A 27,993-nucleotide genomic window follows, 5' to 3' on the forward strand; every position below is an offset into this window, starting at 1 on the left:
GTGTGGAGAGCGGCCGGGCCACGAGGGGACCACAAGGGGCCATGAGGGAGACATGAGGGGACCACAAGGGGCCATGAGGGAGACATGAGGTGCCCATGAGGGGCCATGAGGGGGACATGTGGGGACTGTGAGGGGCCATGAAGGACTCCGAGGATCCATGAAGGGCCATAAGGGACCACGAGGAGCCATGAGGGAACTATGAGAGGCCACGGGGGAACCACAGGGAACCATGAGGGGACCCATAAGGCACCATGAAGGGACTACAAAGAGCCATGAGGGGACCATGAGACCAGGAGGGACCAGGAGGGACCCATGAGGAGACCGTGAGGGGACCACAAAGAGTTGGACTCGATAATCCTTATGGGTCCCTTCCAACTTGGGATGTGCAATGATTCTATGATGATGGGCCGTGAGGGCCGTAAGGAGACTGTAAGGGCCGAGTACCCCGCCCCTCCCCTCTGCACCCCCCTGCAGAAGGCAGCAAGGCGCAAGCGCACGGAAGCCCCCACGGCGGAGCGCTGCGCATGCGCCGGGGAAGACCCCGGCCGAGCGTGCTGGGGGCGTGCCCCGGTGTGGGGGCGTGGTCAAGGGGGGCGTGGTCTGGGCGTGGTCAATGCGGCTCCCGGTGCCGCCGCGGGCGGGGGGGGGCGCAGTCGGTGCTGCCGTTGCGACAGGTGCGAAAGGGGGACACGGGGACCGGGACACGGGGATGGGAACCGGGACAGGGGGACCGGGACAGGGGGACCGGGACAGGGGGACCGACGCGGGATGGGGACCGGGACCCGGGCCCGGGGACTGGGTCTCAAGACCGGGACCGGGGACCGGCGACCGGGACGTGGTGCGGAACCGGTGCCGGGATCCCCCGTCCAGTTCCGGAGCCCGGCGATGAGGAGCGATCTGTGAGGGGCCGTGCCAGCGCCCGGTGCCCGTTATAGTGCCCCTCCGGGCTTCCCCTCCCGGGGCTGCCGGTGAGCAGGGCACGGCCGGCTCGGTACCGGGTGGGGCGGGAGGCAGTGGGGTCGTGCTGCTGGGGAGCAGCCCGCGAGCTGCTTGGGCAGGTGCCCTGCGCCGCAGCCACCTGTAAGGAGCCCCTCTGGGGCCTTCGTTAACCGGCAGTTCTTCTTGAAGGACTTTATGGGGTTTTATCCTGCTTTATGGGGCTTTATGTGGTTTTATCCTGCTGCGAGGCTTCGAGGTAGGGTTAGCGGAGCCGGGTCGGGTGCGTTACGGTGGTTAAGTCGTGGTCCTTTCCTTCCCTACTGTCTCGCAGGTTCCTTTTCCCCTTCTCTATCCCCTTTGGACTCGATGCCATTTTAAACGTAACCTGCATTGTGCTCACAATCTTGTTTAAAATTTAATACATAAGTAAAGGGCTATTTCCTGGAATGACCTGGGAAAAGTATTGAGAGTGAGCAGCAAAAGCAGCACAAAAAAAGCTCAAGTGAGTTGAAGCCGTAAGCGTGCGGGAAAGGGCTAAGAATGTGGAATGGCATTAAAAATGTGGGAGCGCGAGTTTCTGGGTATCTTGGCGTTCTGCTTGTTGTCGTGAATTGTGTCTGAGACTCCAAGTGTGCTTCTTAACTTACCGTTTGAATGACCCAACAGTAGCTGCTGCCTCTAGGAAGGGATTTTGCCAAAACGCTCCTAATTGTCTTAATGCACCTGTGGCTGTAATGGAGAAAATGGAAAGCTGAACAATAGGAAACCAAACAATGACACAAGAAGGAGGAAAAATGTATCCATAAGCAGTGAGTGCTTCAGTGGAATGCTTAGACATCAGAATCAGCAGTATTTTCTGCACAATTTAACTAGATTGTGTTTTCTCAGTATTTTCCTGAAGCTGTCCTTCCGTGTAAGGTGCACGTCAATCAGCAAGCTGTTATCTCTGCCAGGGGAGGCTTCTAATGAATGCCCTGCTACTGTTTCCTGTGCAAAACTGACTCAACTGAGAGAAAGGCCATTGAAACTGCAAAGTGGGCTTCTTTGGCTCAAGAGAAATCATGAAACAAAAGTTTAAGCTGTAGCATTACACAGGTGAATTGGGTTAGCTTTTCTTTTTAACAGGTGTGTTTCTCAGGAGTAAATTTTAGCTACACTCTCCACATGCGTGTTCTGTGGCTTTGTTAAATCTTTATGCTAAGTGTTGGCTACTGGGCTCGGTTGTAGTGTAATCATCATGTAATCCCAGAAATGCATATTTATTTGTACATAAAGTATGCTCATATAGAAGTGGGAAAGCTGAGTGCTCCTCATATTCTAATTAGATCCTTTTTCTTTGTGGATGATCATTCGTGCAGTTGGCAGGGACTGGTAACTATTTTAAGCCTGGAGAACAGCATCCTTTTTCTAGTTTAGTCTGGCCAAAACTTCTCAGGTTAACAGAAGAGGGTGATTTAGTGACGCAAGCTGTTTTCTGCAAACTATAAATTTCAAAAAGTAACTCTTCAGTCTGAGTTTCTCTTGCTAGTTGAAAGAGGGATGTGTTTTAGAGACTGCCTCTGCTGGGAATGAGTCTGAAGCTGCAGTAAGCTGCAACCGTAGCATCGCTAAGTAGTTTCAGTGTTTCGACACCCCAACAATTTTGGTGTAACTTGTCTTGTTTGCTGTGATAGATGGTGCTTTTAGATATGCAGGTTGAACTAAATGATGATCTTGAAAAAACATGTGCTGGCATGGTGTGTCGTTCCCTCTGTTACGTCAGGTGAATTAAGGAATGTTAGAGAAAGTCCCATTCTTCCTGACTGCATCTACCAAGACAGCACCGTGCTCATCTGCTGCCTGTTTTATCTCTGCGCAGCAGCAGGGTGCAGCACAGGAGACGTTCCTATGGTTCCAGCAACAAGCGGGCACCTCGTGGACCCAGTGTTCCCCTCTCAGAACTGGAAATCAGGTTCCTCCGATCCAAATTCTCACCAGATCAGTCAGACTCTGCTTACAGAGTCTGCTCAGCTTGCAGCTGAATTCCTTTGGACTGAGGTGTTACAGCATCCCAAGTCTGTCGCTTATGAGGAGTTGCCTTATATGCCTCTGAGGATTTCAGAAACATGGGTCTTCCCTACATCTGACTACTTGGATAAAGTTCTCTTAAGGTGTTCCTTCAAGCGCATCCAGTGGTCGAGCAGACCTGTACTCAGACTTCTTGAGTTCTGTGACCTAACGGGACAAACCAGTTAAAGAAACTGATGGAAAAAATGAGAATGAGATCAGGCTGCCCGATGTTAGCGTTGTAGGATCAGTTAGTGCACTTGCTGCAGGCATTGTGTGACATGAGACTAGGGATAAAAGAAAAGAGGAAAAAAGGAAAGGCGTTGCCCCACAAGCTTTATTTTTGTCTTATCAAGGAACTCTATAAATTAATCTCCCCTCCTTTCCTCCTCCACAAAAGAAAACTAAGTAAAAGTAAAAATCTGATACTGTCTTGTTGGCTTCTGTGGTGAAAAGCTGTACAAAATCTCTTCTGGTTTACAGCAAGACGGGGCAGTCAAAAGTATTCTTTTAGGTAACTGATAACTATTGCAGCGTGAGGTTCACAGCTGCCCGCGTGAACACAAGACTGACTTCAGCTCACGGAGGAAACGGCTGCTGCATTAAGAGTGAACGCCGCCAGGGTGAATGAGAAATGTTTGCATAGGAATTACATCCTCTTAGGTTTCATAACTCAAGCCTTCTTACATAAATGCCAGCACATTTGGTTCAGAAACCAGAACAAGAGAGGGCACACTAGGGTTTCCTGGAGCCTGTCTGTGTGCACGTGTGTAAAGGAAATACAGAGCTTCACGTTAGCATCCTTTTCAATCACAGCTTGCTTCTTACTCGGGTTCTGGTTTACAGCTTATCTCTCGCCCCTTTTATTGTGGCTAGTGTTTTTATCAAGGGCCCCATCTCAATGGCATCTGCAGAGGAAATTATAACTTTAATCTGATGTCGTTTTATTTTTTTTTAGTCAGTTGATGGACAAGATTCTGCATGATCAGGACTTGGTGGCACTAGTATGTTAGGTTCCTGAGCAGTGACTTAATGTCAGACCACGCTGTGAAACTACTTTCCTGCTCCCATAATTCGTACTGACTGGCACTGTACTTTCTTCCTGCGTAGGTGTTCCTGGTGATAAGATGGAGCCTTCCCCATTTAACAGAAGACAATGGACTTCGCAGTCTTTGAAAATCACGGCAAAAGAGCTTTCTCTGGTCAACGGGAACAAGTCATCAGCTCTTTTGGAGAGGTTCTCCAGGTAAGTGTTGGGAGGCTTCTGAACACAGTTTGGTAGGGGGGTTGGCAGCTGGAACCTTAACAGCACTGCTTTGCTGGCAGTTGCTTTGCTTCTCAAAAACAGTGTCACTCTGGAGGCATTTAAATTTCTGGCTTAATATGTATTGTGTAGAACTTCATTTAGCTGCTGATGTTATATTGTTTCAGCAATCAGAATTATAATCTTTCTGCTGTCAGAAATGACAGCGTTCTCTGTCGAGTTACAATTTGGTTTTGAGGGCAGGCATCTATTGCTGATAAGACTTTTACTCCATCAGAAATGAGCTTTTACAGCTTAGTCACGAGCTACATCGGCTTCTCTCTTAACGTGGCATTTCCTGGGCGGTACTTTAAAAAGTAGCATTAATGTGTTATTGGTTAACTGGAGACCAGTTAGAATCTGTAGTTCTGTCAACTGCTGGTGATGGATGTAATCCTCTAGGAAGAGCTCTTTCAGAGAATAGAACAGTAGTTACGTTCCTCATAGATGTCACTTCCAGCTGTCTCACAATACTGGTTTAGAAAAGGAATGCTACCCATCCCTTTTCTCTGAGAGATGGATGATAGGCTGCAATCAAATCATAAAGTAATGTTTTATAAACTGGGAAAGCTGAGTGGCACTAGCCTACATGTGTTTTTGGGAAAAACAAGCATTTCCTTAAGGAAATAGACTGGAGCCTGAATTTTCAATAGGAGAGGGGCAGCCCAGTCGGCTGCATTAACAGTGCACCAAGGTTTTATTTAAATCTTGAGAGTAGGAGAAACTTTATGGAGGCTATAGAGGAAAGATAATTGTGATGTGGACTTTAAACAAACATAGCTATTACTCTTCAAGCACTCTGTCCTAGGGAGAAGCTGCTTGCCTTGACCACGCTTCTTAAGGTGATTTATTCACTCATTGAAACTTGATTACAGAACCTGGCCATCTTGCTAAATGTTGATAATCCTTTGGAAAGGGCTTACTGGAAGTAATCCAAACTGCTATTCCTTAATCAAGTGGAGTCCCTCTACATTAGCAGTGTCAGTTCCTTGCAAAAACACAGTCCTACTCACTTTACTGGCTTTGCAAACTCTGGCACTAACAGTGAGGAGCACAATCTTTCTCAATTGCTGATACCTAAATATTTGTACGTGAAAACACTTTCTAAAGTTCCCATGGTATCTAGGTAATCAGTTTTGCCAGGTCAGAGAAATGCAGATTTGCAATAGGCAGAGACTTAAACAGTGCAGTGCGGTGGGCTGACTTACCGTGAGTGCTGCCTGGAACTCTTCAATCCTTGTTTATGTTTTGTGCTGTGGTACTGGACTTCCATCCCCATGTCTCTGTTGATTCTTCCAGTATTGATCTCTCTTCTATGATAAACTTACTTTCTCAGTATGTCTCGTTTAAATTATGGAAGCTGTGTAGTAGAAAAGATACAGGTTAATACATCTGTATTGATTAAAGAGAGCCACCTACAATCCTTTAGCAGCTTTCAGTCTGTACAGTAAATACAACTTGTTGAGCAGAAATAGGCAAGGGTGCAATTTGTCCACTCTCCAACATAACAGGAGAAGAAATTTACGTGGGAGCACACCTTTCAAAACAGGAAAAAAAATCACTAAGAGAAATGACTTGCAGAACAGGTATTTATTTGCACATAAGTATTTTTTTTTCCTTCTTAGAAGGAACCAAGCCCCTAATACACATTAGTTCTTGGTTTGATACCAGCAATTACTTAAAGTCTGAAGCTGACGACTATTATAACATTAGTGCCTTGTTTATGGCCTGTAACACATTCACGGTTGTATCGAAAGTAGAATTCCACAGATAAGAACAACAGAAACATGTTGAGTTCTCTTCAAAAAAAAAAAAAAAAAAGGCAGTGCTTTTCTTCTTCTCTTCAAAAACAACAGAGCTCTAGTTACAAATGGCAAAATTTGTCTTATCTGATTAATTTGGGCATTTCAAAAGCAAACCGCAGTCACCTTGGGCTGCTCGGTGTGGTCTGTGTGCTCCTAGCCGTGGCGTGGAGCGCAGATTGCTGTGTGCAGCGTGCAGATTGCTGGGAGTTTTCTATAGCTTCTTAAAGGACTTTGATTCATGATCCAGGGAGGCTTATCTTCAGAGGACTGTGATTGCTGTTTCCACTGCTGGGATAGTTCAGCTGCTCCTGAAGCAACTGCTGAATTGGTGCAGTTTACAACCCAGCATAGTAAGATAAACTGGCACTTATGTAGATTTTCTGCGTATGCCAAGCTGTAATTTGTTACGGTTCAGCAGCTGCTGTATAAATAGCTGAGTTATTCCTGCAAAGGGGCACAGCAGACAGCTGGGTGGGAGAAACAATACAGCTATTCCAAGGTAAACTGTCTATATTTGAGAATGAGAGTGCTTAGCTAATGAAAATTACCAACGCATGTTGTTATTGTGAGCTGAATGTAAAATGTGTCGATCACTGTGCATTGTTCAGATAATATTTGCCACTATTTTTCCAGCCTTTAGTTTTATTTGATAGGTCTGGTAAGTGCACGGAATCCTAGGTGGAAATGAAATCTCAGCTGTCTTCGTGAGCATTCAGTGTCCTAGTTAAAAACTGTTTTTTTTTTTTTCTCCATCCTCTTTCTCAAAGGTATCAGAAAGCAGCTGAAGAAGCCACTGCTGAGAAAAAAAGAAGTGTAAGTATTTGTTTCCTAGGCAATAAGCAATGCTCTGCATCAAAAATGGATCACCTACATGAAACGTTCCTGTGATAGCTTATTTTGGGAATATCAAAGCTGTTGCTATGTGTCCTACAGAAAGTTTAGACACAGTGACTGCCTGTGACCCATTCCCCTTCCCTTTCCCAGTGTGAATGAAAGGAAAGAAAATCAAGTGACTTGCCCAAAGCTATATATTGAATCACCAGTTCACTCTTAAGCAAAAGGCAGAACGAGTTGGCTGTCAGTCTTCATTTCTAACCACAACCTCTTTGTTCTTAGCTGTAGGCCGTTACGTGGTACCTCTTCCTTTCTTAACTAAATTTAAAAGTCTGCTTAAAAGAAACTGCCAGCCTCTCTGAAATCTAACATGCATCTCTTTGATAACTACAGAATCTGTTAATGGGGATCTTCTGGGAAGTGATTTGCTAAGTTCAAAATGTCCCTGAGTGAGGGAAAGCCATCCTTTTTGGCTCTGATTAGATCCTTGAATCCCCCGTGAACTACATTGTGCTCACTATTCTGGGGTCACCCTGGTGGAAGGCCAGGCAGTAAGACTTAGGTCTGTTTTTATAAGCAGATCTTCTGATTTTCCTTTTGAAAGACCAACAGTGTTTACAGGATATGTAGGTAAGTCTTTGAGCGTTCTTCTTTGAGCTCTTTAATGCTTGAGGAGTCATTCTTCTGTTTGGAAAACAAGTGTGATAGAATAAGTGTTCTAAAAGTTACTCTCTAGTCTTAAGTTTTCTTCATTGCTTTTATGATCAGGGACAGGCGAGTCCCAAGCAAGAATGACTTCTGTTATAAGGAATGCCAGGACCTCATAGCAATAGGTCTCACGTGCAGAGGTGGAAACCTGCTGTGCGCTTTTGAGTGTGTCTGTTATATTACAACATTTGCCTTACAACTTCAGTACTTCCTTCTAAATACAGTCAGCAAGCGAGCTGATCTTTTTGAAGCCTAGGTAGATTCATGTTAATTTGCAAAGCAGTGTTCAAAATGTGACCAGAAGAGTAATAGGGTGAGAGACTTAAATCCTAATATAGCCGCTAATCCCCATTAATTCCTGTAAGCCTTGCAGACCTGTTCCACTTGCAATGAGTTTGATACAGAGCCCTCTCCGTAAGGGAGAGACAGCAAAAGTGCAGTGCTGGCAGGTATTGGATTTGAATGAATCAAACGTGGGCTGGTCTGTTACTGTGGGGAGCGGTAACTCCGTGTAAGTAAAACTAGTCTGGAAAGCATGTGGATGGGAGCAGTGTTACTGCTCCACGTCGTACCATCTAACTCACAGTGGTAAGGCAGCACTTGGGGGATGTGTGGATGTGTCCTGAGAGCTTTCAATGTGTGGAGTGATACAGAAGAATTCCAGCAAGCAGTCTGGGGGTTATGAACGGGAGCAAAAAGAAATTTCTTGTCAGTGCTTAGCTGAAGCCTTACACTGAGTGGTGTAAAATACTGAAGAGGGATCTCTTGTAAGTGAAAGGCTTTGGTTAAGTGATAGCAGAAATACAAAAGACCATCAAAGCAGGGGTTTCTGCGAGCTAATCAGTAGGTTCTTGGAAGACCTAACTAATTATTGTCTTCTGAACTAGCTGGAAGACACTGCAATGCCTGGCACAGCACCCATCTCATGTGGCTGTGTTTTCTGTTGCTTGCTTGTTCCAGGACTAGAGACCCTTGCAGCGTGGATTTGGGTCCCTTTTCCTCCATGTGTGGATTGAAGCCTTTTGTGTCATTTAACTCATTAGACCTTGACTCCCTTTTTCCTTATAAGGCCATCCTGTTTGCTCACTTCCTGCTTTAGCTCCTGACTTTTCTCCCCCCTCCTTCCTTTCCTATCCTGGATGCTTTCTCCATGTGGCACAGTTGTAACTATTCACAGCTGTCTGAAAAAGCCGAGAGCGGAGCTCAGTGCTGAGCCTTTAACTTCCTTTCGCATAGAAAGGAAGTGTTTTAGTGCTTCATCAGGCATATAACTGGAATTAACTTTCTGTTCTTTGCAGAGCACAGAAAATCTTCCCCTTCATTTTAAAAGGGGGAATCTGAGCGTGCTAAAGAAGAAGTGGGAGAATCCAGTGCTGGGAACGGAGTCTCGGAAGGAAACGCTCCGAAGCAGCTGTGCTGAGGTTGGGCACAAGGTCACAAGCTCCGGGCTTGGAGTCGGGAACAGCCCTGCTTCTTGCTCAGACCCGGAGCAAAGCCCAGCAGCCGGCACCACATCTCACGCCCAGGCCTCTTCTGGCACCGCTGGCCAGCTGCCGGGTCCCGGTGTTGACAGCAAGAAGTCTAAAAGCCACTCAACAGAGAGTGGTAAAATGGAAAACTGTCTGAGAGAGCCCAGAGAAGCGGAAAAGCCTGAAGCTAGTGAAAACACAGACTCCTCCGGGAAGATAGAGAAGTACAGCGTTCCGCTGAACAAGCTGAAGATGATGTTTGAAAAAGGTGAAGCGGCTCAGACCAAGGTAAGGATCTGCCCTTTCAAATCTTAAGAGAAACTAAAACTCTGCTGCCTCCTGGGCACCAGGAAAAGTCCCTGGAGGGAGTGGCTGAGAGCTATTGACTCTGGAGTAATTGTATTCATTGTTTTAGGTGAAACATAGTGTAGCTGTTGTTACTAACTTATTTGAGCTACACAAATACGTGTGGAGAGCTTGGATTTGTCAGTATTTATGACTGCTTTTTGCAGATGTAAGATAAATTTGCTTTTGATAGAGGTTTACGGTTTAAGATGGGGAAAAATAAGTATGGAATTTACTGCTTTTCCTCTTTTAAACAACCAGGGAGTGTTTATCTCCTGAGGATTAAGGTGAATTATGTAAACAAATTGTGCAAAACATAAACAGTTATATATAAAAGAGAAAGTAACTGTTTGAAATGAGCTCAGCAGTCTCAGGCAGCTGAGATGGAAATACTTGCCAGAGTTAGGAGCTTTATACGTGTCTGGATGTGTGTCACACGTACACGCATATAGGTGTATATAAATGTGTGTATCTAAAAGTACTGTGAAACGCTCCCATCTTTTCCTTGCTGTTCTCTCATCCTTGTATCTTCACAAATGTTTCTTATCAAAAACTCCTCACCAGGAAAAAAATAAGCAAAGATAGCCAGATGAGCTCCTGCCTTCACTAGTTTTGACTTGCAAATGCACAGGGCTTGCATTTTCCTACAACTGCTCATGAAATCTGATCCTGCATGTGGACTGCAGACTGTGTGTCCCGGGGGAGAATTGCTTAACTAGAAAATGAGTTGCATATGCCAGTGACTTGCAACATAGTCCTGAGGCCTTGATGCTGGTGGATTTTCCAGTTTTCTCATATTTTCCTTTACTCCTGGCTTTGTTTTACTGCGGGTGGTTTTCTTTCAGTACTGAGTAAAACAAATATATTTTGTACAAAATTCTTTAAAATATCTGTCAGCTAAGGGTTTCAGAGGAGCAGCTCTGTGTTAAAGTCAATTTTTAGGTCTGTCTATAGTAATTTTGCAGCTTAGATTTTGTAGCCTTTGTCATTATGTAAGAACTGCCCATGCTATCACGGCTATCGAAAGGTTGGGCTGAAGAGGGTGATCTCTTGATAGCACTTCTCTGAACTCTTGCTGTAGGATTAGTCAGCCAGGTTTCTGCAGGAAAGTACCATTTTGCAGCTGGACTTGAAGTGACTTTATCATAGCCTGGGGAATAAATTGTTTTGGAGCTGATTGAATCTGGAACTGAAATTTCAGTGAAGCTTACTCATTCGAATGTGGTTGAAAACCAACTAAAGACAGTAAATATCATGCGCTAAATATGAAACTATTCAGGTTAGGTTCAAATTCTGTTCCTATTCCAAGTTAATCTGGTTACTTTTTGATTTTGGAAGGGAAAAGGCATGAAGTTATGTTGGGGGGGTGTCTTTGTGGTAATGATGTCATGTAGTCCTGTACAATGGAGATAGTTAGGCACTAAGGCAACACAGACCTTCTTCGATAAGGTAGGAAACGACGTGGTACAAGTTTAACCCCAAGCTTTGCAGTTGCATCTTCCATTTATGCTTTTCCTGAACTCCATCTGATGATAAACCCCTGATTTAAGTGCAAGGCTTCACCTGAGAGACTGTAATTCTCCTTAGTATTTACTTCAGCCTTGTGCTATAAGCACTGCCAGAGCTTTCCTGACAAAACATCTGTATAAGCTAAGCAGCAACACTGCTATATCGTCATGGCAGTAAAGATAAAATAACTTGCCTGGTCGCTGGGTAAGCCCGTGGCAAGAATCCAGTTTAGAGCTTGGATTTCCTGACCCCATCTCACACTCTAAACAAACCTATTCTGATGTTCAGAACTATAAGCAAAACCCTCTTAGTTTCTTCATTTGTTTGTTCAGATCTTGCTCCATCTTCTGCAATTTAAATAGAAGCCAGATATTTTTCTTCCGTGAAGATGCAATAAAAATGCTTCTTGAGACAATAGTCTGAACCAGAAGCAGGAGTATCAGTCTGGATTGGTTCAGCACTAAGCAAAGGCTGAACATTAGGTCTTTTATCAATTTCAAAGAATTCTTCCAGTAAGCGATAGCAAAAACGTACACAAGGATAATCAGAAGAAAAGAAAGAACAAGCAGATCTACAATACTTGTTTAAGAAGTTGTCTCTAAGTTGCTTTGTGCTTTTTCCTTTAAGGCAAATGCTTACTGTGTCTTGTGGATCTAGCCCAATGCACAGGGTCACATTTGACACAGTTATTTATAACGAAATAGGTGTAACTTTTATTTGGTCTTTTACTGAACAACTCCTTGTGCCCTAGGCGAAATGCTGTTAACTATGTTTGTGGTACCTCTGCACCCGCCTCTTTTGTCTTAGAACCTTGGGGCTTTCCAGACATGAGGAATATTTGATTTCATTTTGCAAGTAGCAGAAGCTGGGGCACTGGAATAGTGGCCCAGCCAGGACTGAAAAGAGAACTGAGTGCCATAAGCGTAAGGCTGGGAGTTGGGGATTCCTTCGGGCTAAAGGTGTTACCTCCCGTGAACCCTAATCGTCCTAATTACTTGTGGTCAGTCTGTTGGTGCTAATGGAGAAAGTCCCTCATCTTTGGTAAATATTTTTCCCTAGTACTCTGTGCTTTTTTCCTTCCACAATGTAAGACTTGATAGAAAATCTACATAGCTGTGGCTTTGTATTTGCAGGTTTTAGTACCAAGTCTTGTACAGAAATATCTCTGAGCTCTATCTACAGCTTTTGTATATTGGTGTTTGGGGTTTTTAATCTCACGACAGGCTAACTGTGTTATTCAGCTTGTCTCCAGAAAAGTTCTTCAGGTAACACCCCTAGGTATCGGAGGGGACAGGAGAGGAGCAGGCAGGACTGGACGTGATTCAGCTGACAATAACTCGGTCTGCCTAGCTGGTCGTGAGATGGCTGCCTCTGATAATTGAACACTTCCTGCTGCACTGGATTCTGCGGCATGGTGATAAAATGGGGGGGAAAGCTGCTTGTTCTCAAGTCAGAACTCATGCAGCCTTCAAGTTAGATAAAGGTAATGCAGTCACAGACAAGGCTGTTTCTGAGGAATCCTTAAGTGCTGGTAAAATCGGATTTTTTGTTGCTTGGAAGAAAAAGTTGATTTTCTATGCCTAGATGAGATGCTAACAGCTGATCGAGAACTTCTGCTGGTGCCAACAGGCGGCTGAATCCTTGTCAAAATTGTTTGGCAGCATGCTGGCCCTTTGCCACCTCCTATGTAGAGGTTTAATTTGTTTAATAATTAATTTCAGTAATAATGAAACTTTCTTTACCCTCTCAACATGAGGGCAGTTCTGCATGTTACTGAAGGAAAACCACAATGAAAATAAATTGAAATGAGATTCTGAAAGAAAGGAGAATGAGAGGGGGCAACTTGAACAAGTTTCCAGTCTGGTTTTCTAGCTGCCTTTTTTTCTCCAGAAAGATGCTGATAGTTTCTGGAGTCTTGGAATGCCAGACACAGAATCTAAATTTCTTGACCTTTGTTCCCTAGTAGTGAATTCTTCCTTATGCATGCTGCTGACCAGTTAGACACACTTCTCATGTGTCTGTACTGCAAGCTTTTTGTTCCTTTTGTAGATTTGTTGGTCTTGCTATGTGCAAGAAACTGTTATGTGTTGCCATGTTAAAAAAGAAAAAAAAGATAAAAAGAAACCCAGCTTCTCTGAATTCAGTAGGACAGTGGTAAAGTAGTTCGGGGTTTCAAACGGGCTAAGCAACTGTCTTTTCTGTGTCCTCATAGGATGTTGTCTTCAGATATATTCTGCCAATAATGATCTTTCCCATATGCTAGTCAAAAGCTAGACCCTTTAATGACAAATTTCTGAGCTGTAAGAACTTCCGACTCGAGGTGACATGAAAGCGGACATCGGCTTAATAAGAACCGTCTAAAGGGTAGCTTGCACAGAATGAGGAATCTGCAAGTTCTTACAAGTGTGCAGACACTCCCAAACTGAACTTATCAACACACTCAATGGAAGGAAAAGACTTGTCATAGCTAAACTCTTTTCCAGTAAGAAAAGTTACCAAAGTCTTAAACCACAGAAATAAAAAGTATTTCCCATGCTAATGGAAAGAGAGGCTTTCCAGCTGCATTTTCCTTTCCTGGTAAAGTTGCTGTTTTGTATGCCAAAGCAGCCTGATTTTTCACAGTGATTATCTTACAGTGCGGTTCTGTTAAAATAAAACTTTGGAATTTCCTTCAGTTTGGTGACCAGCAAATAAGAAACTTGTTGGAAGGGGGTGGGGAGGCGGGAATGTGTGGTTGGAGCATCTTGCCAAACCTGCCTTTTTCCTTGCATTAGCCTCAATTGTAATTTCCAACTGGCTCTGTGATTTAACTCTTCTGAGGGAGGGAGAGGACAAAGACCTTGAGGATTTTGTGGGCTGTCTTCCACAGCTGCAAGTCAAAATATCTTGATGAAGTCCAATTAAAATCTGCATTTTGTGAGCATTTGGCAAAGCTGCTTTTTCACAGTTTCTTTTATTGGGCACTAGATTTTGGGGAGTCGGTCTCAACACACGTGTATTAAATCTGATTGAGCCAACCAGAGCACTTCCGTGGTAGCTACAAAACTGTCCAGCCTTGCAAGTAGTGATTATCCTGGATATCTGAGAATATTTATCTCTAGCACTCTGCTGCTTAAGCTTCAGCCTTATCAGACCTAATTAGGGAATTATTTGGTACCAAATGCATGAGTTATCCAAATCAAAGCAAGTAGATCTAGATAGCTTTCGTTACAACAGTATTTTTTTCTCCTTTCTGTTCCTGAAAATCAGTGCAAATTCTTGATAGCATACTCCTTTCGTACTTCTTTCTGATTTAAAATCTTTGTAACATTACCTTGAACATGAACTTCAAAAGAAATTGTATGAGCTGCAAAAAATTGAGACTGAAGTTTTGTACTTGCAGCCATAAATGCCTAAAAATCTGGTGTGTGGTTCTGATTTCTCAACAAATACAGCTTGTCAAAGGGCACCTACGAACCTCCTCACAGAAATGTTTTCCGGGTGACGGAGGGTCATGTATTCTGTGATCAAACTTTATATTGGTTAAATAAGATGTCACCTGCTAGAGTTGTTTATTCTAGTAAAGCAGATTTGCTAGTGACACCTGTGCATCTTAAAGGATTAAATGCAACAATCTTTGTTTGTCCAGGCAGCTGATAGGTGGGTTTTGTCTCTAGCAGGTCCCTAGAGACCAGAGGAAGACAGCAGTGAGTAGGAGGATTTCTGAAAACAGCTTCTCTTCGGAAGACCTTGATGTTGGCCAAGGAGAGAGGAGCCACAGCACATCAGGTCAGTAATACCCGATTGTTTTTTTTTCTCCAGTTTATAAAATTAAAACTACTTTATACAATACAGCGGAAATAATTTTTGTCTTTCAGAAATAGAAAGAAGTGCAGCCATCTTCCATCTGTAAGGTCCACGCGACCATCACATTTAACGAACTGAGTCTTGCTGTGAATGTTAAACCCTTAACTCCTTAAGCACAGGAAACCAAGGCATGGAGGATAACTAGCAAGTTAAGGAATGGAACCCGTTTTTTCCTGTGTCTTAATTCTAGGACAGTCCTATGACTACTTTTCACTAGTCCATCTATTTTAGAAACTAAGTAGAGAACAGGCAAGACAATGTCATCTTCCCTGTTGCTTTAATTCTCGTCCCTCTGACACCGTGTCCAGATGCTGCAAAAGATCTTGCCAAGATGAGTGAGGCTAAACTGAATCATTTCACGTTTGCTGCTGAGATCCTCATCTTCAGCATGTCATGTGATAACTTCTTTTCACAGAGAAGGTGGAAGTGGCAGGTGAAACTTCCTTTTTTGCTTCTCATGAACCTCGTTTCCATTTAGCCACTGTGGTAGCTGCTGTCATTTGACAGTAACCCTAAAACAATCTTCAGGGTTCATACTGCTTGCTTCTGATGCTACTGGCTGGAATTTATGACAGGTGGATGTATTGTTTCTGAAACCAGCTGGATAAATTATGAGATGTAGAACATAAGCCTTTGAAGCATTTCTGTGTTCTTGAGACCTGGAATTTCTGTGGTCTTGGGACTGGTGAAGGGATGGATTAGTAAATGCACACAAGTCTGTTGGTGTTCACAAAGGTTACTCTTTATTCATGTAATTCTTTTCCAGGGCATCTTGTAGATACTAGTCCAGCACTCAGCCCAGATAGGGCAGAGACCAAGAAAAGCCTGGAGATGCCCCGCTTATCAGAAACCTCGATAAAGGATAGGCTGGCGAAATACCAGGCAGCTGTTTCCAAGCAGGGCAGTTCCACAGGCCTTGTTACCACGGTAAGTCTGTTGAGCTTTGGCTTGTGCAGAAGTGAATTTTTGCCCCAGCCTGAGGCTGAAAAGAAGATCTTAGGGCAACCAGGCCATTTGAAGCTAATGCCATCTTGTTTTGAGAAGACCTCTGTGCTTGTAGGATTCATTTCTCATGAAGGGCCTCTACAGACTGCAGGGAGAAATAAGTACTTGCATCTTGCTGCAATGATCTTGAAAATTTTCAAGGGAATAAATTGCTGGTACTCTGATTGAGGTGCTTCTGAAACATAGCTGAACTTTTTCTTTCTGCCTGACTGTAGCTCTGTGGTTGTTTTTTTTTTTTAATTTAAAAAAAAAATCTGTAATGTACATTCACTATAAGATAGGGGAAACTGAGGCACGGTAGCAGGAGCAACTTTCAGTGTCCTGCAGTGCACAGAACCCAGATTTCTTGGCCTGCAGCCTTGAGTTCACCAGGCAGTTTTTCTCCCTTTTGTTTTCACCTTCCTTCAGGTCTTCTCACCCATTATCTCATTCCAGCTGGCCTTGCAGTGAATTAACCTATGTCAGTTGTGCAGCTATTTGAACAGGAAGTGAGCAATTATTTGAATCATAGTAAACTGCTGCAGCTGAAGAGACTGCAAGAATCTAAGCTTTTAATAAAAGAAAGTAAAATGTGCTTAACTACATTTGCTGGAACTGTCTCATGCTTTTGCTTAATGATGGGAACTTTTACTGTTTAAATATGCCTTTTGTTAACCATACTAATAAATTTTAATGGGAGAGACCTTTTTAAGTTAGGAAACTTGCACTGGAAGTAAAAGCCAAAAATGTTGTTCCTAGGGTTTAGAAGACTGCACGCTTCCCACATGTCTTTATAATGATGCTAAAATCTCTACCCAGCTGAAATGATTTTTGAATTTCATGTGCAGCATGGGCTTAATTCTCCAGCCCTTGGGAGGAATGTCAAGTAAACTTCATGGAAGGAGTGGAAAGTAATTGCATCCAGTGCAACAAATGTCATTAAGTGCAAATTGCTGATTTCCAAGTCCTGTTTCTCACCTGCATTCAGTTTGCTAGATCATCTTTCCCAGTCTGTGGCTTGGAGTGGTAGCTGATCCACTAAATTATGTCCTAATGTCAAGAGATTTACCATAGATGTTTCTTGAGACTGTAATTTGCAAATCTCCAGTGCTATCAGTTTGAGAGCCAGTCCAGCATCATGCTCTTAGGTCCCATTTGGCAGAATCTCTTGATTTGTGGCTTGCCCTATCAATTAGGGCAGCAGGTAAGATGCTGACGAAGCTGTTTGCCATACTGCCAGTAAACCGTAACTCCTGGATGTTTTCCTTCTGTGCTGCCAAGGGAACTATGGGTCTCTGATATGTTAGTGTGCTATTTGTACTTCCCTTCTCTGAAAATGTGCTGCAAAGGAAGGACATAATCTGTCTTGGGAGCAACTGTTTTGAAGGCATTGTGGACTAATTAGGTCTGGATTACAAGTGGTAGGTGTTCTTACAGTTGGTTAGAGTGAGGGTGAGAAGCAATTTATTTCTATAGCATTGCAAGCAATGCAGAAAGGGGACAGAGATGAGGAAAAACACTTGAGGAAAAAGTGTTGCTGTTTTAATACATAGATTTCTACATACCTATTAGACATGATTGGTTTACAGAATCCAGTAAACTGCTGGTGCTGGCATTTGGCTATTTCTTTTCCATGTTACAGAGAAAATGCCTTGTGAATGGCACGAGTCTTTCTCCAATTATCTTGAATCCTGTGGCAATGAAACACAAGACTTCACTGGATTTGTTTTTTAAAGTCTGAAAGATTCTTTTGTGTAAATCTTAAGACAGTTTGTAAAGTACAGAGATCTTGGTAAATAACAGTATTTTTTGTCTAGTACAGAAACAAGGGTAGGATTTGCTTTTATGTTGAATTATATTAATTACACGGTGCTTTAGATGATGCTTGTCTTAAAATATTTATCACTTCAAGTGAAAAATTTACGTATCTTGGAAGGGAAAATGTGGAGTGAGCAGAGGAAAACAAAAGAGCTGATTTCAAATGGAAATCTGGAAGCAAGGAAAAGGGCTGCCATTACCTTAATAGAGTAAAATTCTACAGCCCCATCTTTCTTCCTCATTAAAATGCATCACTTAGCAAGTGGGTATAGATTTTTATGTTCCTTCCTTTAGTTATCAGTATATATGCTAGGAAAACAGTTTAAAAAAAAAGAAAAAGAAATAGGAAGTGCTTTCCTAGGAGAAAAGAACCTGTCAACTTTCAAGTGCTTTATTCTATAGAATGAGATTCAAGCCAGTGAAAGTGAACTCAAGAATTACAAATCTGAGCAGAAGGAGAATATGCCACCAAGTTTTGAGGACTCCATTTCCTATCAGGATGGGGAGAAGGTAAGATGCTCATGTTGGTGAAGGTCAAGGACTTCACTGTAAGTGGAACAAGTTAAAGAGGGTCATCTGAGATACTTGTTCCCCGTGCCATCTAGAAATTGAACCTGAGCAGCAGATAGTATTTACACACTGCCAAATTCCTTTTTTTGTTTTTGTCTAGATTATATTATATGAATTATAAGATATCAGGTCTCAGTTAAAGACTTTTAAGCAGTTGTAGAGAATATCTAGAGATGAATCTTACCAGTTTTCTTGGAGAGTTCTCCTGTCTTCTCAATGATGACATGTCCGTAGTGTGGCAGAATCCTTGAATATCACGCTTATGTATTCTTTTTTAGGGGCTTCAGCAGCTGACTGGAGCTGAAACCTCTGGTTTGGGGTTGGGTTCTTCCATTTTGACTCTGCCCTTAACACTTGATTACAGTGAAGTCACCGAAATTTTTCTGTGTTATGTTGCCAACCATAAAAATAATGATTCACAACTAGGTATTTAATTGTTTTTTAAATAAATGAAAGTATGAAAAGCTTTGTGTGACACACATAAAGGGACTTTGTCACCATTTCTTCTGCATTTAGTGGCTAAATTTTGGTTAAGGTAACTGTGAGTAACAGTTTGGGTTTGCTCCTTTTTTTGAGCTTCAGCTGCAAATAGAGGCTAAATTACTCCGTGAATACAGAGATAATAAAGCATGCTCAAGCATTTGTATACTAAACTGGGGGTAGCAGACAGGATAAAAGTAGCTGAATAATAATTGGGGTACTGTGTATTCAAGCCATGCTGAACACGTGGCAGCCTAATGCCAGGAGGGCTTTTAGAGCTTTCCAGCCTTCCTTGGGCAGGGGGCCAAGCTGTTGCTTTCAGCTGTTCCTCGCTGACAGCTGAGCAGCTTCATATTTAACTGGTCGAGACTGCTTTTGCTAAAAGGTGAGTTAATTAAAAGAGCACTTGTGAAATCCGAATACTTCCCTGCTGTTGAATGGAAGATTTGAATAAAATCTCTTGTATTCAGCAGTAATTGCGAAGTTGCTTGTTGAGGATTCCAGGTGCGATAAAGAGCCTGAACAGAACATTGTTTGAGAGGGAGGATTGTTCATTTGAAATGACATCATCGAGTTGGGAAGTCTAATTAAAACTCCTATTAATAGATGTCAGAGACAGGAATCCTCTGGTGAAAAGGGAGCAAAAGAAACTTGCTAACCTCTATCACTTCTATACTGAATCCATGAAAGATTCAGTAACCAGACGTGTGACTCGGGCACAGAAAACACCGATGCACTTCCCAGGACACGAGTGGTAGTGATTTGTTCAGTAGAACGTATGTTAATTTATATAACTTGCTTCATCCAGTAACTCATTAATTTGCAAACATCAGTTGCTTGCAATGGACTGTTCAATCATTACAGTGAATTAATGATGATCTGCATTTAATCTTGTTACAGTGTCTCAGTTTCTCAGCTATTATAACTATTTGATTTCATAGCAATAGTGCCAAGTTTAACAAGTCTACATCAAGAGCTTTATTTATAAAAAGCTTGATTTGCACTAAGTGTATTGCTTGATGTTGAGGGATTTCTCAGTAAGAAAACCTAGGAGGTACCTCAACAAAATCAACAGGGCTTTTTAATAACTAACAAAGATGTACAAGCTGCAGGTGCTTGAGGGAACAACACCCCAGTGTTTGTGTGAATACTACAGCAGGTGATCCGCACGCTGCCACAGCTCTAAGTGTGTGAGGGTGGTGGCCTTGTAGCAAGGACAGAACATCACTGGCTGTCAACTGGCCGCTGTCGTGTGCTTTACAAAACAAAAGTAGCTTCATGTGCACCTTAGTGTGGCCAGTCTCTTCCTGTCACGGTGCTTATACTGTCGAATTGTCTGCGTGTTAGTTGGGATGTTGTTATTCAGCCTTCTGAAGGTCACAGTATTCATTGCCTAATCTCTTGCAGGTTTCCGTCGGTGAAAACAGCTCGTCTTTCCACTCCAGCCTTTCAGAGGATGGCAATGGTAAGCACTCATCTTCCCACCTCACCAGGAGTAGAGTGCACAGATGAGGAGAAGCACCAGCTCTGTCCAGCAGTGTGTAGGATACTTGAGATCACTCTTTCAAATGATGAATTTGACCCTATAAAAGCCTGTCTCATTCTAAAAGTGTGTCCTGTGCTTAGCTCAGCTGTATAAAAATTTATTTCAGGCTTAGAAGTTCACTTGCAATTGTAGTACTAAGACTGCTCTGATTGAACATATTTAGGTGTAGCTGCCTCCCCAGTTAGATGTAAACTAATAGCTCTGTCAACTCCTAGACCCGTCAGGAGGCTGGATATGCTTATTAATGCAGGCTGATCACCAAATATCTTTGGGGGTAAACAAGTTCCTTTTCAGTAAAGTACTCGAGCACGTTCTCGTGCTGCATCAGCTTTACACCTGAATTCAAGCCCACGAGCACTTTGCAGAAAAGACGAGTACTTCCTTGGAGTTAGATGTTGTCCGTATATTAGTTTTCTTTATGTATCAACTTAGGTTATCTGGTACATGGGGGGGAATAGATTGAGTGTTTTAAAATGGATTTGCTTGATTGAGATCTAACAGTTTAACAGCAAATGAATGTTTCAGCCCTTAGTTGGTAGGATTGCTGTTGGGTTTTATCAGCACAAACTTGCCATGGGTTTACAGTCATCGTAATTATCTTTTCTTCCTGCTCTGCTCCCTTAGTTGGACAAAACCTGGAAAGTGAGACAGAAGTTCAGAAACCTGTCGGCACAAAACAGCAAAACTCTGGTTCCAAATCACTTGGCCAGGCAGATGCATCTCTGCCAAAAGCTGTGAAGGTAAAGGAGCTATTTATTCTGCAACACTGGCAATAGTTAAAACCAACTTTCTTCTCTATTTAATACTACAAAGCCTTAATGCAACAAAGGGTCTGGCAGTAACTGTCACTATCTGATGTGGCTGTTTGTGAGGGAACTTGAGTTCTGGTTGGAGAAGCACCTCCAAACTGTCAGTTTTTCTTCAGAGCTGAAGTTGGAGTTGCTTGCTGCTCCCTTGCTGCTGCTGAAGTGGTGTGGCCCTGCAGCAGGGGCAGTTTTTTTTCTTCAGTGTGGGTAAAGGGGGTTGAGCCGGGAAGTTAGGATGCAGATCCTGTCAGGGTTTGTCTGTGCCTCTTGGAAAGTCAGAGCTCCTACAGAGCGGCCTTGAGGTCCTGATCCTGAACCCCAGAGCCTTCAGAAGGCTGGGACCTGGCTCTCCACCCTCCTCTTCCAGCTGTTCCCCAAGCAACTACAATTGGTAGGAACCTAATAGTAAGGGTGAGTGGTGAGTGATCCTCCAAAGATCAAGTCTGGCATTCCTAACAGCAAGTCTTTAATGTAAAATTTTCATTAGCAAGGGCTATAAAGCAGATGGAGAACTTCTTTGATAGGAATGTATTTGCTGATCTTATGAGCCACACAAACAGCAGTTCTGAACATTGTGATCATGCTGTACGTGCCTGTCACGTGTGCTGTCTGGAGGTAGGATGCCTGTTCCCTGGGCTGCCACAGACTTCCTGGCTCGCTCTTGAGGAAACAACTGGGCTTTTGTTGTTTTCCCCATCTTTGAGAGGAACAACGCTGACCTCACTGAGCCCAGTGAGATGTGGGTTCCTAGTGTTCTGGAGTATAAATGCCAGTATGCAAAATTAGTCTGCTGTCTGTGACGATTTTGTAATCTCGTTCTGTTAAAGCACACAAGGTACGTGCAAGCTACGTGTTTTGGTCCTCTGCAATCTCTTTCTATTAGTATAATCGTTTTAGTCTCCATCTTGTTACTGCTTTTGATGCTGCACTGCTCAGATAGAAACCCAGATGCTGTTTATTCATGTCAGGTTCCTATTTGTCTCTTCCAGCTTCTGTTTCCTGTTCTTGGTTCCTAATCTCTACTCCTGCCTTCTGCTTCCCTCCTAATGTGAGCTCAACTCTCAGCTTTCTCTCAAGTTTTTTATATTTACTGGACCTCACCTTCCTCCTGTAGCTCCTATTTGTAGTATGCCTGGAAAGGAATTTCTTTCTCTTCACACCCCAAAACACCTCTCATCAGGCACAGGGCTCATTGATACACAAGTAAGTTCCTCTTCTGAGATGGGGACGTGCATTGCAGAGGCACATGCCAGCGCTGTAATGTAATGTTGCAAGCAAAACTGAGCTACTGGGGAGTTTTTTTTTGGGCAAGCACATTGTTGCTGCCTTGCTTCCTGTGGCAAATATGGATGAGCAGATTTTTGTTTGAATTGGTAAAGGCTCTCATTTTTTGAGATTACATTTAGCAACTCAAAATTCAGAGTTTGTCCGTAGTTCTGGCGATACCTAGAGATTGTGGCTCTTCACAAAAGGAACCCTGAATTCTTTTTGGTCAAGCTGTCATCGTAATTAGAACTTAAATCTACTGTTACTTAAAGGAGTGCCTTAAGAATTGACATACCTGTTGAACTGGAATTAAATTGGCAGCAAATCTTATGGCTGTGACAAACTGACTTCAGCTGGCTCTGTCTTCAGCAATCTGTCCCTCGCATATTGTAACTTTCATTGCCTGACCATTGTTTCTTGTCTGGTATAAATAAATTGCTGTAATAATGTTTTCCTGTGACCTTCCTGTTTTTTTCTTTTTAGCCATATTTTCCTCAAAGGTTTTTACTAAGTTTGTAGCAGGTAAGGTAATTCTTTGTCAAAGGCAAGCTACGATACCAGTGTTCTATGCAAACCCATGGATATGGAGCCTAGGCACTTTTATTCTGATGCTGAAATAATAACAATCAAGGGGCACCCTGAGAATGCCAATTTTTCATCTGCAATTTTTTTTTAAGGTATCTTTCCCTCTGGCCAATTATAATAGCTTCCAAAAAGTGTATGGCATCAAGTGACCTTTTTCATGGACAACATACTTGTTTTCTTGATGCTTTCAGAACACAAAGTCTGAAACCGTTCCCATACAGCACAGCAGCGACACTTGACTCCTTAGCGTTTAAGTTTACCCTTGCACTAAATTCTCAGGAAATTCTCTTAGTGAGTACATAAACATTTTTAGCTGTTTAACCTCAAAGCCCTGGTCAACTTTAAGTCTTGGGTGAGTTTGAGGGCTGTTTGTGCTGAAACCCGAGTATGGTTTCTTTGCTATAGAACTGGAATTACTTAAAAATGAAGTCAGAAGCGTTTCCTGCTGTCTGCATCTGTGCTGAGACTATTTTCTCATCACTAAAAGAAGAGAAAAAACTGATTTCAAACTGCTGAGAGGAGCCTGTTCCACTCCTTTTCTTTCTCCACCATCTACCTATTTATTTTGAAGTCATTTCAGATCTTTTTTTATGATAACTTTCCTAATTTTGGTAAATCTTATAGTGACCATAATCTACCCTAATATTTCTTCATCATTTTCCTATAAAGAAAAAATGAGGTTGGAGAAATGAATCGGGCAGATTTCTGGGAACTGGCTTAAAGTTATAACTGAGTTCTAGTATTTGTATTGTTCCTTCTCAGCCACTGCTCAGCTTTCAACGGGGCAAAATCTTGGCTGTCAAACCACACCAGCCCCTGTGGGCTTGCCATACCTGACTCTCGCATTGCCCCCCAGAACCCACTCTACCAGAATTAGCACTGAGCTGCAGAAATGCTGCAGTTTTCCTGAGCCTGCTGGAAGCTGCGCGTGAACCCAGGCCAAGTCTAGCAGTGGATTCATTTTCCAGCTAACGAGCTTTCTCTTCTTCCCGTAGAAGTTTCAGTTGCCAGCGAAGGAAACCTGCGTTGGGTGTCAGAAGACTGTGTACCCAATGGAAAGGCTCTTCGCCAACCAGCAGGTGTTCCACATCAGCTGTTTCCGCTGTTCCTATTGCAACAGTAAACTCAGGTAAACACACTGCTCCGCTTGGCTGCCTTCTAGGAAGCGGGGCTTTCCTCTTCCCGGAAGCTCAGTAAGTTGTTGTGCAGGCTTAGCTGAGGTGAAGGCAACTACTGTGAACTGAACAGGAGCATGTGAGCGGTGATAGTCCTGGTTCTGCCCGTGGCCTCTGCACTTGATGCAGCCTATTTTTTTTTTTTTACTCATAATGTCACTTGCTGGGGGAAAGATATAATGTCCAGCTCCTGATGTTTGATAAAAGGGTTGTACCAACCTATGAAAGCTGTAAGATTGTCTTTTCTGAACATGTTGGAAGAAATTGAATCTGTTCGGCAGCATAACTAAAATACACACCCACTGCAGTGGCTGAATGCTAACGTTTTGTGTCTTTCTGAACAGTCTTGGGACATACGCTTCTCTGCGTGGGAATATTTACTGCAAGCCTCACTTCAATCAGCTCTTCAAAGCCAAAGGCAATTATGATGAAGGCTTTGGACACAAACAGCACAAGGAATTATGGGCAAGCAAATCTGAATGTGAAGAATCCCCGGAGAAAACTCTCCATGGTGTAAATGCAACAGACAGTCCTCAAAACCCAGGAGTAGAGGATGCCCCAATTGCAAAAGTAGGAGTTCTGGCAGCAAGTATGGAAGCCAAAGCCTCAGCTTTGCCTGAAAGAGAAGAGAGACCAGCAGAAACAAAAAAGCTCAGGATTGCCTGGCCGCCTCCATCTGACCAAAGTATTCAAGGAAGTGCCCTGGATGAGGGCATCAAAGTATTCAAACCCAAATGGCCCCCAGAAGAAGAGAATTCCAAGCCAGATGTGCTGGAGGATGTGGATCTGGATCTCAAAAAGCTGAGAAGATCTTCCTCACTGAAGGAGAGAAGTCGTCCCTTTACGGTAGCAGCCTCGTTTAGAACAGTATCTGTTAAAGGCCATAAAACAGACAATTCAGCTTCTCCTAAGGCAGAGAGAGAGACGTTGAAAAGAGGTGAGGAACTAGAGAGAGAGGTGGTGGACAAAAAGCAAAAGGAAAAGAAGGTGGAGAATAGGAACATCCAGAATGCTGAAGAGAAAAATACGGAGGAAGAGCGGGAATTGCCAGTTATCAAAACAGCAGAGCATAACTTCGTAGAAAATGGCCAGGCGAATGAAGAGACAGATGAGGAAGAACACGGTATGGAAGAGAAGCAGACCCCAAATGAAGAATTCCTCGAACCCAATTCTCCTAAACATTCCAACTTATCCAGTGTCTTGACTGCTAAGGAATCATCTCCTAACCAGAATCGCAAATCCCAAGATGTTGGTTTCTGGGAGGGTGAAGATATGGAAGACCTCTCTGTGGAAGAACAGATCAAAAGGAACCGTTACTATGAAGATGATGATGATGAAGAATAAATTGGCCTTTTACTATAAAACTTGCTGCAAGGTGCTGGGCCTTTTTAATTTGGTGTTTTTAGCTTTAACAAACAGCTGCCCTCCATGCAAGTGATGCTGTACTGCACATTGACATTAAGGGAATCAGATGTACAAATTATCTCAACCAGAAAAGTACTGTGGGAGCCTGCAAAGAGGATACTTAGGGGCATGGAAATGAGAATCTGTGGCTGTGGGGTGGCATCAACAGGTAGTGGCTGTCCACAGGATGAGAACAGAGCTCTTCTGTACTCCTGTTGTCTTATCCTTTTTGAACTCTGGTACCTGATTCGTTAACGACTTACAGAATGCCCCTGCGCTCTCGGTGGTGTGGAGCAGGCTTTTTGTAATAACACTACTTTTACCACTACAAATGCGACTGCAGTGCTTAGGGACCAATTTCAAAGGGACTTTGTGACCTGCTTTAAAACTGGTAACTAAATGCACTTTAATACATGTAAAGGGCACAGCTGTTTTTTTTTTTTATGATAATAAAAGCATTTGGTTTTACTTTGAATCCATCAGCTAAAGCATTTTAAATTGAGTGCAACGTTACTTTCTTTCTCAAAACTGCCAATGATCAAGACCTACTACTCCATTTTTCTCTCTGCAACTGGAATGGTGTGCCCACTGCTGGAACAAACGTATTTTAGTGCCGATCCAGAAGCTGCGCTGACTGACTCTTTGAGGGCAAGTCAGTATTTTTGCAGGAGCCTGCAGGGCATTATTTTTGCATTTCAGATGCATCTGAAGTGTGTTTTTTGACTTTTTCTTCCTTACAGTTCATCATAATTCATTTAAAACTGCAGATAACATTTTAAGGCCTTTTGTCAATTTTGAAAATTTACTTGTATCAAACTGCCATAAATCTTTTCATTATGGCTGTGAAATTCCACTGCATTATGAAATCTTTGGAATAAAACCATATGAACGGTGAAACTTTCTGATTGCTAGCATTGAAGCTTAGTATGTTTTTAAACTTGACTTTGCATTTATTTTACAAATAATGGAATCTGGTGGAAGGAGGATGTCCTTTTATATTCGCTTTTATTTGTACTGTACTCATGAGAATTAGCTCTAACTATATTTGAGGTGTAAAATATTCTGCTTTCTTAACAGTCCTGCTAACTTCAATAAAGTTTGGTCATTTACATAAAAAAAAAATAGGTCTGAAGACTGGATTCATGCTCGTTTTGCAAAGAAGCAATATTTTGAAAGGACCTGGGGGAATGATAGGTGAAGTACTGGTGTTCTTACTTGAAGCTGGAGACCAGAGGGTGATGTTTCTGGTGCCACTAGGTGACACTGTGGGTCCACTTTTTTTGCGGAATGTCAGCTGGGCAGACTGCGCTCTCAGATGCAAGACTGGAAGAGAGATTAGAACACGATGTGCAAAAGAATTGGAAAATACCTGCATGTCCTTATTTCTAGTTTCCCCTGTTTCTGAGGCATGGCAGCTGAAGATAATTGAGAATTGGTTTTGTTTTTTCCCTTCTAGAAGCTTATTCGTATTGCAGTTGTCTTATCTCAAGCCTGGGGTGGTTATGGTTGGGATAGCTGGGGCTAAGATCTAGAAAAAATGCAGTAAGTGACCTGCAGTAGCATAAGACAGTGTGTGGTGGCTTATGGCATGGGGAACGAGGGGGAGAGAGGGGAAAAAACAACTGCTATCTAGCTAGGTCTTCGTAGCTACACATCCCAAGGTGTACAACCTGCTGGTACTAAGGGAGAGCTGAGCCTTGCTTTGAACAGATAGAGGGGTATTGCAAAACTAGGAAAGCAGTTGTAAAAGTACATATGGCTTTCTTTAACCTCTAAATCCTTATCTTTTTCTAACAAAATCCACTTGGTATCAGATTGCCGCCTCAAATTACTAAGCAATTGGAGATCTTTCCGGCTGGAAGCTATTTGTCATGGACTCAGATTTATTGGATATGCCCACTACTTGTTTCTTAGGAGACACAATTGAATTTTACAATGCATCCCCAGTTACATGATACTAAAGGTACACTGGCTGCAGTTCCCAGAGTCTTTACTGTTATATATTGCTAATTCTAGTTAAATCTGAGGCATCTGTGAGTCCTTGAGCTATAAGGATGCTTACTGCTCGCTCAGCCAGGCTAAACATGTTTGTGGAGAAATTAGTGCTACTGCTACGTTTAAGTAAAGTTGTTCCATTGGAAAAAAGTGAACATATTATGAACTAGCCTGTCCTTGAATCTATTAATTATCATAGCATTTGAGTGCTTAATGGGCCATTTAATTTGCTCTCAACTGGATGGATGCCAGAAGGGCTATTATAAGAAAGATGGATCATTTGCTACGATGTGGAAGGAAGCTGATGCTGTCCGCCTTTACAGAGAATTTGAGAACCTAATTAAAAAGCTGACCTAAAGGCGAGGTTGCATTACTTGGTAACCCTTGCCCCAAGGCTGTCAAGCTGAAAACATGAGAAATTTCCTGAATGTTTTGAAAACCATTACGACTATCTTAAACTTTGGGAACAAGCATACCTCTCGCTCTGTGTTTTGTGCTTAAGTGTTTAAACACAGGGGTGTTATTAGTAAAACTAGTCCATGGTACCTTACCATGAACTC

General features: G+C 42.8%; 1 protein-coding gene across 3 annotated transcripts; it reads left to right on the plus strand.

Moving 5' to 3' along the window:
- Positions 1–561: 561 nt before the first annotated feature.
- On the plus strand, positions 562–26,560 carry LIMA1 (LIM domain and actin binding 1). 3 transcript variants are annotated; one of them, XM_035308930.1, is made up of 11 exons: positions 562–674; positions 4,096–4,231; positions 6,861–6,906; positions 8,934–9,392; positions 14,618–14,726; positions 15,571–15,731; positions 18,009–18,116; positions 20,064–20,121; positions 20,827–20,942; positions 23,855–23,988; positions 24,379–26,560. In XM_035308930.1, exons 1-11 carry the CDS (start codon positions 614–616, stop codon positions 25,376–25,378), a joined length of 2,388 nt encoding a protein of 795 aa, XP_035164821.1. In that variant the 5' UTR covers positions 562–613; the 3' UTR covers positions 25,379–26,560. The 3 variants fall into 3 exon arrangements, with proteins under 3 accessions (XP_035164821.1, XP_035164823.1, XP_035164822.1); XM_035308931.1 differs by lacking the exon at positions 562–674 and adding an exon at positions 825–968; XM_035308932.1 differs by lacking the exon at positions 18,009–18,116.
- Positions 26,561–27,993: the final 1,433 nt, after the last annotated feature.

This window comes from Oxyura jamaicensis, chromosome 33, assembly GCF_011077185.1.
Source record: "Oxyura jamaicensis isolate SHBP4307 breed ruddy duck chromosome 33, BPBGC_Ojam_1.0, whole genome shotgun sequence".
NCBI lineage: Eukaryota > Metazoa > Chordata > Aves > Anseriformes > Anatidae > Oxyura > Oxyura jamaicensis.

Excerpts from the sequence above, each read along its gene's own strand:
- LIMA1 (XM_035308930.1), top strand. The coding sequence starts at position 614 with ATGCGGCTCCCGGTGCCGCCGCGGGCGGGGGGGGGCGCAGTCGGTGCT. Across the intron at positions 4,232-6,860 it reads CTTTTGGAGAGGTTCTCCAG|GTATCAGAAAGCAGCTGAAG; the intron begins GTAAGTGTTGGG and ends TCTTTCTCAAAG. Across the intron at positions 23,989-24,378 it reads TATTGCAACAGTAAACTCAG|TCTTGGGACATACGCTTCTC; the intron begins GTAAACACACTG and ends CTTTCTGAACAG.